The 14,867-nt window shown below is 37.4% G+C and overlaps 1 protein-coding gene across 1 annotated transcript in view; it reads right to left on the bottom strand.

The window, feature by feature from the left end:
• Nucleotides 1–14,867, bottom strand: part of LOC131857525 (uncharacterized) — a 107,051-nt gene that overhangs the window by 63,254 nt on the left and 28,930 nt on the right. Inside the window, exon 2 of the mRNA XM_059210187.1 lies at nucleotides 12,028–12,291. Within this exon, the coding sequence (XP_059066170.1) occupies nucleotides 12,028–12,291 (264 nt within the window). The remainder of the gene's footprint in view (nucleotides 1–12,027; nucleotides 12,292–14,867) is intronic.

The following is a 14,867-nucleotide window of genomic DNA, read 5'->3' as shown; positions in this document are numbered from 1 at the left end:
TGTCTCAAGATGAAAATAAATCAATCACTGAGATGAGTCCCACTGAGTTAATGATGATTGCTACTCAGAAACTCGTAAAGGAGGGATCAGAAGATAAAGGAATAATAGATCACTCAATCACAGTTTTGCACAAACTAATTCCTGATTGTAAGATTGAAAATGAAGCAAGCCCTTCTAGAAATCTTAAGGCATTAACTGAGCATATATCTAACAATTTTTAATCTTTGCAACAAATTTCAGACTGGCAAGAACTTGAGAGATTTACTATGTCTAAGAGAGCCACTTTTGATCAACTTATTGAAATAGAGAAGAAGAAAATTGAAGGAAAATTAATTCTTATTGAGAATTGTTTGAAACAGTGTACAAATATCTACATGGTTTGTTGTAACACAAAAACTCTTACAACAAATGTAGATAGCATATTAAAGGAGTCACATGATAAGGTTGCCAAAATTGCAAATTATTTTGATGGATTAACCTCACTAACAACATTTGTTGATGGACAAATCTGGTCATTAGAGAGCCAAATTTTTTCTTTTGAAAAGGAAAGAGACAATATCATTCAAAGAGAAAGGAGTCTTAGAGGATTGGTGAGTCCAAGGTTGGATTCACTCGGTGTACATAAGAGAGAATGTATAGATATGATTGCTAAGCCCACATTGGTAGAAGTCAAAGAGAAGGAAACATTTGCACACTTACTAAGTGGACTTGTATCCATATCTAATACCTTCAGAACTAGATGGGATACATATTTACAATTGCTAGACAAGGCTCACCCAAAAATTTTGAAATTGGTCAAGCTCTGGTAAAGTAAATTGTATTTATTCATTCTTTTTCTGCACCAAATTATTTCAATTATTTCACCAGTCTTTGGCATTGATGCCAAAGGGGGAGTGTATATTATGTGAAAAATACCAGACAAAAAAATATGGGAAGGATATCAGAAAGGAGTGTATTGCTAAGGGGGAGCATACTTCAAGTGAACTGGTAGGGAATCCATTTTTCATATGAGTATTGCCATCAATGCTAAAGGGGGAGATTGTTGGCAATTAAAACTCATTGGATTCATATGTTTTCATTGATGGAAACATGGAAACATGGTAACTTGGCAACAAGATTCATTAGGAAGCATTCACTGACAGACACTAGCATTAGGAATAATTCATCGGAAAACACCAACATTGGAGAATCCAGGGTTACACCGGCACAAGCATCAAGCACTTCAGTGAAACCGACATCAAGCCTTGACCCGAAGGAAGTTTTATTTATAATTATTGTATAAGGCTGACATTGTATATCTTTTGTAATACACTATAAGTCGACATAAAGCATATTGTTTGTCAAGGGTATATAGGTCAGTTTGTTAAGGTCATTATAGATATAGATGAGATAGATTGTAATAAGGATATAGGAGACTATGTAATGCAAAGTATATGTATATAGATAATTTTGTATGCAAATGTTAAATAATGCAATGATCTGTAGATAGTTTTAAAAGCATTCTTGGAGGAGAGGAGATACCAATAGAAGTGTTCAGGGTTTATGAACTAGTATAGAGTAGAACTTGATAACTCAATGATGAACAGATAGTACAAAACCGGTACTGAGAGGGGGGCTGAATCAATACAGACAAAAAAAATAATCCTAATCTGGTTTGTCAGTAGACATTATGCTTAAGCAGACAAACAATAACACTGGTCTTAAACAGAGTACAACTGGCAAAACCGAGAATAACTGAGACATGCATAAACTGGTTGACACTTATCTTTTCATACAATCTAATACTTCATTACCATTTCACCCTAGTGCATGAACAGGTAATCTATCATCAAAGATAAATAAACAGCTAGATCAACATGATTTACCTTCAAACACAAATCACTTAAACCATCACATGAAAAACACCACACATGACACACAAATTTTTCACATGGAAACCCAACTAGGAAAAAACATGGTGGGGATGAATACCCATAAGCTATTTTTGAACTCTTTAGAAGTTCGCTCTGTTAGGAGCCTTGTCCAGTTAAAGACTGATACAATAGGTTCTGTTAGGAACCGATCCTATTAGGAATCACCTAGTTAAGGGATGGCTAGAATACCCAGTTAAGGGTTAAACCCTATTAAAGGTTACCTTGTTAGAGGATTTCAAGAACTCAATGGTTTTGAGTCACCCTGTTAAAAGATTTACAATAAGCCAGTTAAAGCTACCCTGTTAAGGGATTTTCCAACTGCTGAAGTGGTTAGAGATCAATAGGTATTACAATGATCTGGTAGCAACACTCAATGCCAATGTAGATCCACTTTAGCTCCTCTTCACCTTCTGCACTTACACTCTGCAGGTATCACTTCTCTCCTTTGGTCTGGCAAGAATTAGGTATCTCTTCACTTGGATACACACACATAACTTTTGCCAACAAACTCAAAAAGAAACACAACATCGACCCTATAGAAAACAGATAGGTCGATAGCATAAAGCCTAAACCCTAAACCTATTAGGTTAAGTAATTCAAATGGTTCAATCCTGACTGTTGGGCATATTGCATTAAATGCAACTGTCTTGAACTAATCTCAAGACATTCTCCATTGCTTTCATGGTGGTTGATAACCCAGCACGTGTTTTCACCGTTTATATACTTCACACATTCCTGAGGTAGATAGGAACAATCTCCTTCATGCAAGATCCTTCACACGCACAAGACTGGCGTGGCAACATGATCTGTTCTTTGTTATAATGCTAACTCATCACACAAAGTCACCATTCACATAGGCTTGAAGCAGTTCAACTGGAAACCCTGAAGTTGAGATGACCAACTGGTAGTCATACAAAGATTCCATGTATTGGTTCCCATAACCACATGCCGATTCACCTTAAACAAACACACCACTTCACTTTGGCACATATACCAGTTCACAATGTTATACCGGTTCTCACATATACCGGTTCTTGGTAACATACTAGTTCTCTCTTCTTCAGCATATTGACATCAATGACAACATCCAATGTTATCATGTCCTCATACAGGTTCACATAATACCAAAAATCTCCCCGTTTGGCATTGATGGCAATATACAAAGATATCTCTCTGCTTCACATCTTCTCCCCCAATTTCTATAAATATCTTCTCCCCCTTTGACAACAATACCAAAGTAGAGGCACAAGCTTCCCTGTTCCATTATGTTTCTCCCCCTGTTGAGTAGCATCCTTCAACACATCAATCCAAAAAAAAATTGACTATGCAATACCTGACTAATATGGAGCATATATGTTTAGTTCACCTCCTGAAGGGGCATCACCCCTAATTCACCTCTTAAGTACATAAATCTAGCCTTTGGGAGAGGCTTGGTGAATATGTCTGCTAATTGCTCCTTATTGGAAACATGTTCCAGTGCAATCTCTTTGTTCTGAACCTTTTCCCTCAAGAAATGATACTTAAGCTCAAAGTGCTTGGTTCTAGAATGTAAAACTAGATTCTTAGAGAAGTTAATTGCACTAGTATTGTCACAAAATATACTGACCGGTTCAAATACAGGAACTTTGAAGCCATTTAATACATGCTTCATCCAAATTTTCTGAGTGTAGTTCATGAAAGTTGCAACATACTCTGCTTTCGTTGTAGACTGAGAGATACAACTCTGCTTCTTACTCATCCATGAGACCACTCTACCACCAAGAAAGAAAGAACCACTGGTTGTACTCATTCAGTCATCCACATTACTTTCCCAATTAGTATCTGTGAATACTTTCAAGTTGAAATCCTTGTTATATGGATACCACAATCCATAATCAATAGTTCCCTTCAGATACCTAAGAATCTGCTTGATTGCAACCAAGTGGAATTCTATTGGACTTTTCTAGAATCTTGTAGTAATGCCAATTGCGTGTGCAATATCCAGTCTGCTATGCACTACATAATGCAACTTACCAATCATGGATAGGTATTCCTTCTCATTAACCAATGCTAAGTCATCCTCTTTGGATAGTTTACAACTAGTCACCATCAGTGTACCAACTAGTTTGCTATCTTCCATGCCAAAGGTCATCAACACCTCTTTGACATACTTGGACTGAGTGATAAAGATTCCATCTTTCATCTGCTGAATCTACAGTCCAATGAAGTACTTAATCTCCCCTATGAGTGACATCTCAAACTCTTTCTTCATCTCATCTGCAAACTCATGACTCATCTTATCATCTCCACCAAAGATAATGTCATCAACAAATACCTCACAGATCAGGATCTGATCTCCTTCAGACTTCAAGTAGATATTGATATATTCACTTGTTCTCTCAAATCCAATCTTCACAAGATGGGAGTGCAGGCATTCATACCATGCTCTAGGTGCCTGCTTTAGACCATATAAGGCTTTATGTAGCCTACACACCATGTCACTGTCTTGAGATAAGGAAAACCCATCTGGTTTCTCTATATTCACCTCCTATTCAAGTACACCATTTAGGAATGCAGATTTTACATCCATTTGATATACTTTGAATCCTTTAAAAGTTGAATATGCAAGAAGCATATGAACTCCTTCCAATCTGGCTACAGGAGAAAAGGTTTCTCCATAGCCTTCTCGTTCTTCTTGGGCATATCCTATATACACCAGCCTGGCTTTGTTTCTAATCATTGTGCCATCCTCATTCAGCTTATTTCTAAAAACCCATTTGGTACCTATGACATTTTTATGCTTCGGTCTAGGTACCAAAGACCATGTACCATTTCTCTCTATCTGGTCAAGTTCCACTTCCATTGCCTTGATCCAGTCTTCATCTTTATGTGCCACTTTGAATGATTTAGGCTCAAATTTAGAGATCATACATGAGTTTTCTCTGAGCTTTCTTCTTGAAAGGATTCCTGCATCCTTATCTCCTATGATCTGCTTATGACCATGATTCAGCTCGACATACCGAGGAATGGTCTTAACAGATTCCTCTTGCTTTTCTTCTTCATCCTCATCTCCATCAGTATCAATCTACATCTACCGGTGTAGGAACACTGTTACTAGTACTTGGTTGACTAGCAACTGGTTCCCCAAAGGTTACAACTGGTTCATTTACCACTTTCTCACTGCCAGTTTCCTTAGTTTTCTCAGAGGTTTCATCAACTCTTACATTGATTCTTTATATAATTCTCTGAGTCCTATTATTGAAACACTTGAGAGCTTTGCTCTTGGTGGAATACCCTAGGAATATTCCCTCATCACATTTCGCATCAAATTTTCTCTGGTGTTCACTCCTCTTGATGTAACATTTGCTACCAAACACTCTAAAGTAGCTAACCACAGGCGTCTTACCAGTCCAATACTCATAAGGAGTTTTATCCTTACCTTTCTTCATGAGTACTTGGTTCATTGTGTAGACTGTAGTGCTCACTGCTTCTCTCCAAAATGTGTGAGCAACCTTTCCTTGAATCAACATTGTTCTTGTTGCTTCAACCATAATCCGATTATTTCTCTCTGCTAGCCATTCTGCTATGTAGTCCAGGAGGCAGACAATTGCCTCGTGATGCCATGTTCTTCACAGTACTTGTTTAATTCATCAAAAGTGAATTCCCCTCCTTGATCAGTTCTAAGATACTTGATCCTTTTACCGCTTTCCTTCTCCACTAATGCTCTGAAAGCTTTGAACTTTCCAAAAGCTTCAAACTTATCTTTCAAGAATGTGACCCACATCATTCTTGAGCAGTCATCAGTAAGAATCATGAAGTACCTATCACCTTGCACACTCCTAGTTTTCATAGGACCACAGAAATCAGTATGCACCAGATAAAGTAAATTGTCAGCAGGGAAAGGTTTACCTTTGAAGGTTGAGGGAGACATTTTCCCTAGTTGACACTCTCTACACAAGGTATTTTCTAGTTTTCTCAGCACCAGCAACCCTCTAACTACCTTGATCTTATTGGCCTTCACAATGTTATCAAAGTTTACATGGTAGAGTCTTCTATGCCATATCCAGCTATCATCAAATTTAGCCATAAGACATAAACTGATATTTGCATTTAGCTGAAACAGGTTACCTTTGGTCAAAATGCATGTGGCCACAAATTCACCACTCTTTCCTTTGATTCTGCACACTCCATTCTTGAATTCCAGAGTGAGACCACTATCATTCAGCTTGGCAACACTCAGAAGGTTGTTTCTGAGACCATCAATCCAATACACATTGTCAACACTACTCTTTCCATTCAGAGAGATGGACCCTCTACCTTTGACCATACATGGTGCATCATTACCAAAGTGAACTACACCACCATCATACTCTTCCAAGGATAGAAACTTGCTCTGATCACCAGTCATATGGTACAAACAACCACTGTCAATAATCCACTCATTGGAATTATCAAAGTAGGAGACAAGAGCCTTCTTGTCTGACACATCTTCCTTGACAGCAACAAACACAATATCTTCATTTTCTTCATCTTCTGACTCCTCATCTGTGACACCTTCATCAACTGCCATAAAATAGTTTCTTTGGTTTTGTCCTTTGAATTTCTTGAACCTTTCTGGTTTGTTCTTGTTGTCACCTTTAGGACAGTTTACAACAATATGTCCTATCCGATTACAAGTAAAGCATTTCAAAGGGAGCTTAACTTTGTATTTACCAGTTCCTTCAGGAAGTTTCCTAGCAAGAAGAGCTTCAAATGCCATCAGAATCTCCTCATCATCCATTTCTCTTCTTTGTCTTGGTTCACCACTAGTGCTAGCTTCTTTTCCTTTTCTAGATTGTATAGCAGAAGCTTTAAAAGTTGATTCAGTCTTTTGAACATTGCCATCAAAACTATTTAGCTCATAGGCTATCAACTTTGCAATGATGGAGTCTAGGGATACCTTAGTCTTGTCTATTGATCTCAACTCCTGAATAGTAGCAACCCTTATTGCATAGATCGGTAATAAGGATCTCAGGACTTTTCTTACCATAGTGGAATCTTCCATTTTACCACCTACACTCTTGATATCTCTATCAATAGTTTTGATTCTTATTCCATACTATTGAATGGTCTCACCTTCAACCATCCACATGTCTTCAAACTTCCCCCTAAGGCTTTCTTCATTAGCTTGTTTTACATGCTCATCACCACCATAGATATTTTCAAGAGTATCCCATATCTCTTTGGGATTTACTTTATCTTGGACATCAATAAACTCAATGTCAAATAAACTACTAATTAGGGCTTCCATGACTTGCCCATTCTCCTGCATCTCCCTCTTTTGGTCATCAGTGAGAGTATCGGTAGGGGAAATATAAGCATTCTCAACATAGCTCCAGGTCCTCTATGTTATAAGCTTAACTACTTTTGGAAAAGATCCCAGTCTAATGATGAAGAGGGAAGGTCCAAAGTTGAAAAGAGATAATTTCAGATGCTCTGATACCAATTGATAACTCAATGATGAATGGATAGTACCAAACCGGTACTGAGAGGGGGGGGTGAACCAGTACAGACAAAAACACAATCCTAAACTGGTTTGTCAGCAGACACTATGATTAAGTAGACAAACAATAACACTGGTCTTAAACAGAGTACAACCGACAAAACCCAGAATAACTGAGACATGAATAAACCAGTTGACACTTATCTTTTCATACAATCTAATACTTCATATCCATTTCACCCTAGTGCATGAATGGGTAATCTATCATCAAAGATATATAAACAACTAGATCAACATGATTTACCTTCAGACACAAATCACTTAAACCATCACATGAAAAACACCACACATGACAAATAGATTTTTCATGTGGAAACCCATCTGGGAAAAACCACGGTGGGGATGAATACCCACAAGCTATTTTTGAACTCTTTAGAATTTTTCTCTATTAGGAGCCTTGTCTGGTTAAAGATTGATACAATAGGTTGTGTTAGGAACCGATCCTATTAGCGATCACCTAGTTAAGGGATGGCTAGAATACCCAGTTAAGGGTTAAACCCTATTAAAGGTTACCTTGTTAGAGGATTTCAAGAACTCAATGGTTTTGAGTCACCCTATTAAAGGATTTATAGTAAGCCGGTTAAAGCTACCCTATTAAGGAATTTTCCAACTATTGAAGTGGTTAGAGATCAACAGGTATTACAATGATCTAGTAACAACACTCAATGCCAATGCAGATCTGCTTTTGCTCCTCTTCACCTTCTGCACTTACACTCTACAGGTATCACTTATCTCCTCTCATCTGGAAAGAATCAGTTATCTCTTCACTTGGATACACACACACAACTTTTGCCAACAAACACATAAAGAAACACAACATTGACCTTATAAAAAATAGATAGGTCGGTAGCATAAACCCTAAACCCTAAACCTGTTAGGTTAAGAAATTCAAACAGTTCAATCCTGACCATTGAGCATATTGCATTAAATGCAACTGTCTTGAACTGATCTCAAGACATTCTCCATCATTCATTCTCCACCACTTTCATGGTGGCTGATAACCCATCATGCGTTTTCATCATTTACAAACTTCTCACATTCTTGAGGTAGATAGGAACAATCTCCTTCATGCAAGATCCTTCACATGCACAAGACTGACGTGGCAACACAATCTGTTCTTTGTTATAATGCTAACTCATCACACAAAGTCACCAGTTGAGTCACACAAGCTTGAAGCACTTCAACCGGAAACCCTGAAGTTGAGACTACCAACTGGTAGTCATACAAAGCTTCCATGTATCGGTTCCCATAACCACATGTTAGTTCACCTTAAACAAACGCACCACTTCACTTTGGCACATATACCGGTTCACAATGTTATACCGGTTCTCATATATACTAGTTCTTGGTAACATACTGGTTCTCTCTTCTTCAACATATTGACATCAATGACAACATACAATGTCATCATGTCCTCATATAGGTTCACATAATGCCAACAAAACTATATCTAGAACTCTTTTTTGCATAGCACATGCATTTTGTGAGTTCATTATTACTATTTTATTTTAGTAGAAGCTTGTATTCAGTGAGACTCTTTTTGTGATGAGCAGTGTGCTCTAGGTAGTGTGCCTTCCTGCATGTGTAGGCCCCCATTTTATGTAATATCCTTTCATATGGCTAGTGAACTGATATTGTGGGTCACAAATCCCACTGTGGTTTTTCCTCTTTGAGGTTTTACCCGTATAAATTATGTGTTTTATCATGTTGATTTATGTGGATGGTTTATTTGCTTCAAGTTATATGTTTCTTCATTTACTGGTTTATATGTGTATGTTATAAAAGGGTAAAATCATATCTTACCAACAGAACACTTATTCACCCCCCCCTCTCAATATTCTTGGATCCCAACAAAAGGGATAGTGAGGGAGATAGATGGAGAAAGAGGGGGAAGGGAGGATGTGTGTGTGTGTGTATGATGTATATATATATATATATATGGAGAAAGGGAGAGTGAGGGAGAGAGATAGAGAAAGTGGGAGAAGGGAGGTTGAGGGAGAGAGGGGGGGAGGGAAGTTTAGAGTGAAAGAGAGAAGGAGATGGATAAATTGGGAGAGAGGGAGAGAGATAGAGAAAGAGGGAGAGGGAAAGTGAGGGATAGAGAGAGAGTGTGTGTGTGAGAGAGAGAGAGAGGGAGAGGGAGAGGGAGAGAGAAAGAGGGGGAAGGGAGGTTGAGAGAGGGAGCGAGGAAGGGGAGTGAGAGAGAGAAAGAGAAAGAGGGAGAGAGAGAAAGAGGGATAGTGAGGGAGAGAGATAGAGAAAGAGGGAGAGAGATAGAGAAAGAGGGGGAGAGGGAGAGTTAGAGAGAGAGATAAAGAAAGAGGGATAGAGGGAGAGTGAGGGAGAGAGATAGAGAAAGAGGGGGAATGAAGGTTGAGAGAGAGATATAGAAAGAGAGAGAGAGAGAGAGGGAGAGAGGGAGAGTGAGGAAGAGAGATACACAAAGAGGGAGAGAGGGAGATAGAGAAAGAAATGGAGAGAGAGAGGGGGGTTGAGAAGAGAAAGGGGATTAGAGATAGAGAGAAAGGGAGAGAGAGAGAGAGAGAGAGAGAGAGAGAGAGAGAGAGAGGGAGAAAGAGAGATAGATAAAGATAGGGAGAGTAGGTTGAGAGAGAGAGATAGAGACTATTAGAATCAATGACAGTCCCAAAGACACTAAGAGGGGGGGTGAATCAGTCTCTAACTAGTTAGTAGAAGATTTAACCTTTTTAAGAACTTTGCATCCCAAAATAGTGTATGGATAAATAAGAATTAATGAAATAAACAGTAACAATAGAGACAACATAGAAAACACACCATAACACAAGATATTTAATGAGGAAACCCAGTGTGGGAAAAACCTCGATGGGATTTGTAACCCACAATATTCACTCACTGGCCAATGAATAAATATTACTTACAAAGAGGGGCCTACACATGCAAGAAGGCTAGCAGCCTAGAGCTCACTGCTCAGTCACAAAACAAAAGTCTCACTTACTTACAAATTGGATTATCAAAATCCAATACAATGTACTACTTTAGATCAGCATCAACTATTCCAAGTTCAGTATAGGTTTAAGCTCAATCCATTACCAAAACCTTATACAAAATTTTCTCTCTCCTCTATACCTTACATTCATTCCTCATACATTTAACTTACAAGATCTCATACATATATGAGTCTTTAACAATGTACCATGTCAACTTTAAAAAAGATAATTCCATTAAAATACAATAAACAAATGTTTATTCCCTGTCGGCTGGGGTGTTGGTATGCATTGTTGTCATTGTCGGTGAAGTGCCTGTCGATGAATGTAGAAGACTATGTTGGTGCCGATAACAACCAGTGGGTTTGACAAATGATCTCTAGTTGGTTTCTAGGTGGTTTCCATCAATAACAACATCAACTATTCTCACAAGAGTGTAGAATGCCAACAATCTCCCCCTTTGGCATTGATGGCAACACTCATGAGAAAAATCCAAAAACTATTCCAAAAACTGAAGTCCAAAAAGTTTCAAAAAAGATGTGCTCCCCTAAGCAAATGATCTCCTCTGAATAATCATTTTTCTCTCCACTACTCCCCCTTTGACATGAATGACAAAGGTAGTCAAAAATTGTCAAACGAGTGCAAAAATTTCACCTCAAGGTTTGTAACCGGTTGATTACAATCAGAAAGCTACATGCTAAAACCAAATTAAGACTCTGCATAAACCTTTTGTTGTCATTTAAGGTTGCCTTAGTCTATTGGATCATTTCAGTGAGATGATGCATGTGCTCTTCTGATGATCGTTCTCCTTGAACTAATGCCTTAGATATTTCCATTCTAAGAGAGATAAGATTGTCCAGTTTTGGACCAAGTTTATTATTCAGTTCTCTAGCATTAGACTTAATCGTTGCCTTTTCTTTCTCAAGTTTCTCTAGTTTTTCTTCAAAGCCTACCATATCTTGCTCAAAAACTGATATGTGGCTGGATGAGCCAATTACGTTGTCAGCTATGTCTTCAATTTCTTTCTACATTTTACTGATTTCCTTGTCTATATCCTCTGTTAGAATGTGTGGTTTGCATGTTTCTTTGTGCAACTCTTTGTATTCCAAAATTGTAGAGTTCAATGCTGGTAATAGTGTATTCATGTGTTTTGTGCACTTCTTTATGGTGTCATCAAATAATTTATTCTTTTCCTTTTCAACTTTGTCCTTTATTGTATCCTCATTCACTTTATCAACCGTTATTACATTATCAACAATAAATTTGGATAATGTGTCCAATTTACCTAAAGAATCCTTAACATGATCTATGTTACATTTCAGTGCAATCAATTTAAGAATTGGTATGGTGTCATCAATTGCTTTGTAGGCCAAAGCATAGCAATCCATTATCTTTTTAATTGAATCCAAGAGTACCTTTGTTACATTAGTAGGTTTGAATTCACTTGATGATGTGTCAGATGTCTAACCAATTGCCTTTATTACCTCTATGCTTCTATCAGTTGTAGCCATTTTGCTTGTGTTTACCTCTAGTGGATCAGTCTATGTTTGCATCTCAACTAGCAAGGGTTTCTCTTAGACTGCTTTGAAGTCATAGTGATTGTCGGTTTCTCTGCCATGGTATGTACCTCTGCCTCAGTAGGTTTCTCTGTATGCTCAATTGTCGATATTTCAGTCTTTGGCGGCCCTATGCCAGCATATATACCTTCAGTATTCTTCCCAGTATCCAATGGTTGCTTTGTTTGTAATGATTGCTCTGTTTGTGATGATTGCTCTATTTGGGTTGGGATCTTAACCTCAACAGTCTCTACTAGTTTTTCTACCATGTTGCCATAGTCAACATTGTCATCCTTAACCTCTGCACTATCCTTGTCCACAATAATATTCACTTTCTGAGTGTCCACATTTATGGTGAATAGTATCTCAGATTCAGGATTAGTGTCATCATGTGTGATACCTTCAGTATCAGTAACCGGTGGATCATCAATACATACCGGTGCAGTATCCAAAGGAGGTGGTAAATTGTCAATGATCTTAATGTTTGGAATACCACCAATTTTACCTTTCCCTTTGTCCTTATCCTTTTGATACACTTTGAATTTTTTCTTTGGCTGGTTCATTTCCTCTTGTTTTTCCTTCTCCACAAAGAATATATCCCAATTATTGGCAATTTCATCTCCAATCTCTTTTACTCTACCTGCCATTAAACTTACTTGCCAGTGACCACTGGCAAAAATAGATCGGTTAGCCTCTAAGATTAGTTCATCAATTTCCTCTTTTGAGTTTATCGGATGTATAGCTAGAAGTTTTTCAACTTTTAGTTTCTTATCCAATTCCATCACTACAATCCTTTTTGCCTCCAATCTCCTATACAGATCATTGGGTAAGTCATCCACTACTTCAATTAAAACCTTTTTTGTATATATCCATATGTAAAATTATATTGTTCTCAATGCTTTCCTTGTCTGAATCAGTGAATGTGTTATACAATTGGTGTACATTGGCCAAATTTCCATCATCAGTTATTTCATTTAGTAAATCATTTAAAGAAGGGGTGACATGTTGTTGTTTCTTCTTTGGTGTTAATTTATTTCATGGTCCCCTTACTACCTTTTGTTTCTTCCTTAAATTCCTTATTCTCTTGGGTGAAGGAGAGGGTATCGATGAACGTTTTCTCTTCCTCTCAACTCTCTTGAACTCTATTGGTTTCTCACTGTCAGAGGATGTGCCAACTGGTGAAATGTGTACCTCCGGTTGCAGTCCTTCTAGCTCACTAGCTGATATCCCACTGATGTTCATTACATTTTCTTTAATTTCTTGTACCTTCTTTGATGCATCTTTAATATATTTTTATCTTTTCTTCCTTTTCTTCATTACTTTCACATTACTTTCAATAGTTTCAGCACTACCAAAAACTTGTTATGTGGGTTCTCTTGGTGCATCTAACAAAGCTTTTGCATAAGTCTCAATAATGTTGAGATCTACCTCATATCCCATTTCAGTAACCCATATAGTCCTAGGGAGTACAACTTCCATCCATGTCTCATCCTTCTTGATGACAAAATAGATTTCTTTGTCATATTTGTCCACTACACTCTATGGTAGTCTTTCTTTGGTTTTCATTTTAGCTTGAAAATCTTTAAAGTATTTAGTTATGTTGTTGTGCTTTGTAATTCCCATGCCAATAAAAGCTTCTTGTAATTGTTTTCCTACCGGTATGTCATATCCAAAATCTTTAGGTCCTGTACTAGGGATTTCTTTAGTGAAATACAACATTAATCATACTAAAAGATTACCGAAGAAAAATGTCCCTTTCTTATCTCCTTTAATCTTTTTCAAATTATCAATGAGTTCATCTTTCAGCCATTCACACACATCTATCATTGCATTGGTGTTAACCATTTCATAAGCACTATTAATGCAAATACTAGAAATTGAATTAAGCCTGTTTGTATGTGTAGTCTTGTAACCTAGCACCATACTTATGAATCTCACATTGATGTCTTTGATGTCATTCACTCTTAGTGATCTACTGTCAAATGTTGCTCCAATTAGGGTCATTTCTTTGTTGTTAGGAACTTTCTTTGTTTTGTCAGGTCTGCTGCCAATTGAGGGTAAGCTAGTTACTGTCCTAATTGCTTGGCGGGTTATTTTGTAGACATAATCCAACCATAGAAAATTCTCCACACGCTCTACTTAGGACAATTCTCACTACTTCCAAAAATTTGGGAATGTTCAGTATTTTCACAAAACCTAGAGTTTCTACAATCTTGTGCTCGGGTTTAACCACACCATGTTCATCACAAATTACATTGGTAAACATTCTCATCAAATCTTCAAAACCTAGTTTTTCTATATTGCAATGTATATACATCCTAGGGTCTTCAACATAAGCTACACCTTTAGGAATTTTTGAAAATGCTCTTATGGAATCATCTTGCTTAGCTACTTCGGGAATTATTTTAAACATGGTCCTAGGGAGTTTTACATTTTCCACAATAGTAGGTTTTGCAATAAACTCAAGAGCAGAAGAAGAAGCCATTGAAAAATACCTTGAGCTGCCTTAAAGTATTTTGAATGCTTGAAAATATCACTTCACACCTTCACCTTGAATGTCTTTTCTCTTTTACATGCTCTCTACTAATTTGAATGCTTAGTGAATCAAAAATGAGGGAAATCCGATGATTTATAATGACTTTTCTCTTACCAACCGCATTAAATGCTTGTCGGTTAAGTGAAAACTTAACACATTTTCTAGTAAAGAAGAAATATATCTTCTCACCATCGACCGAGGGTAATCTACATGATATTCAATTTTCTACATTACCCCCAAAGGGTTACTTCTTAGTTGGATGAAGATTCTCCTGCCGGTGGAGGTTTACTCTGTTCTACCAGTATAGAGATAGTCTCATCAACATTATGATCTCTCTTCCTCATCCATTGTTTTGAAAATTCTTGTTTTACCTCA

The sequence above is a fragment of the Cryptomeria japonica genome, chromosome 8 (assembly GCF_030272615.1).
Source record: "Cryptomeria japonica chromosome 8, Sugi_1.0, whole genome shotgun sequence".
Classification (NCBI taxonomy): Eukaryota; Viridiplantae; Streptophyta; class Pinopsida; order Cupressales; family Cupressaceae; genus Cryptomeria; species Cryptomeria japonica.
Note: the sequence above shows the minus strand (reverse complement) of the source record. Positions and strands in the feature narration are given on the sequence as shown.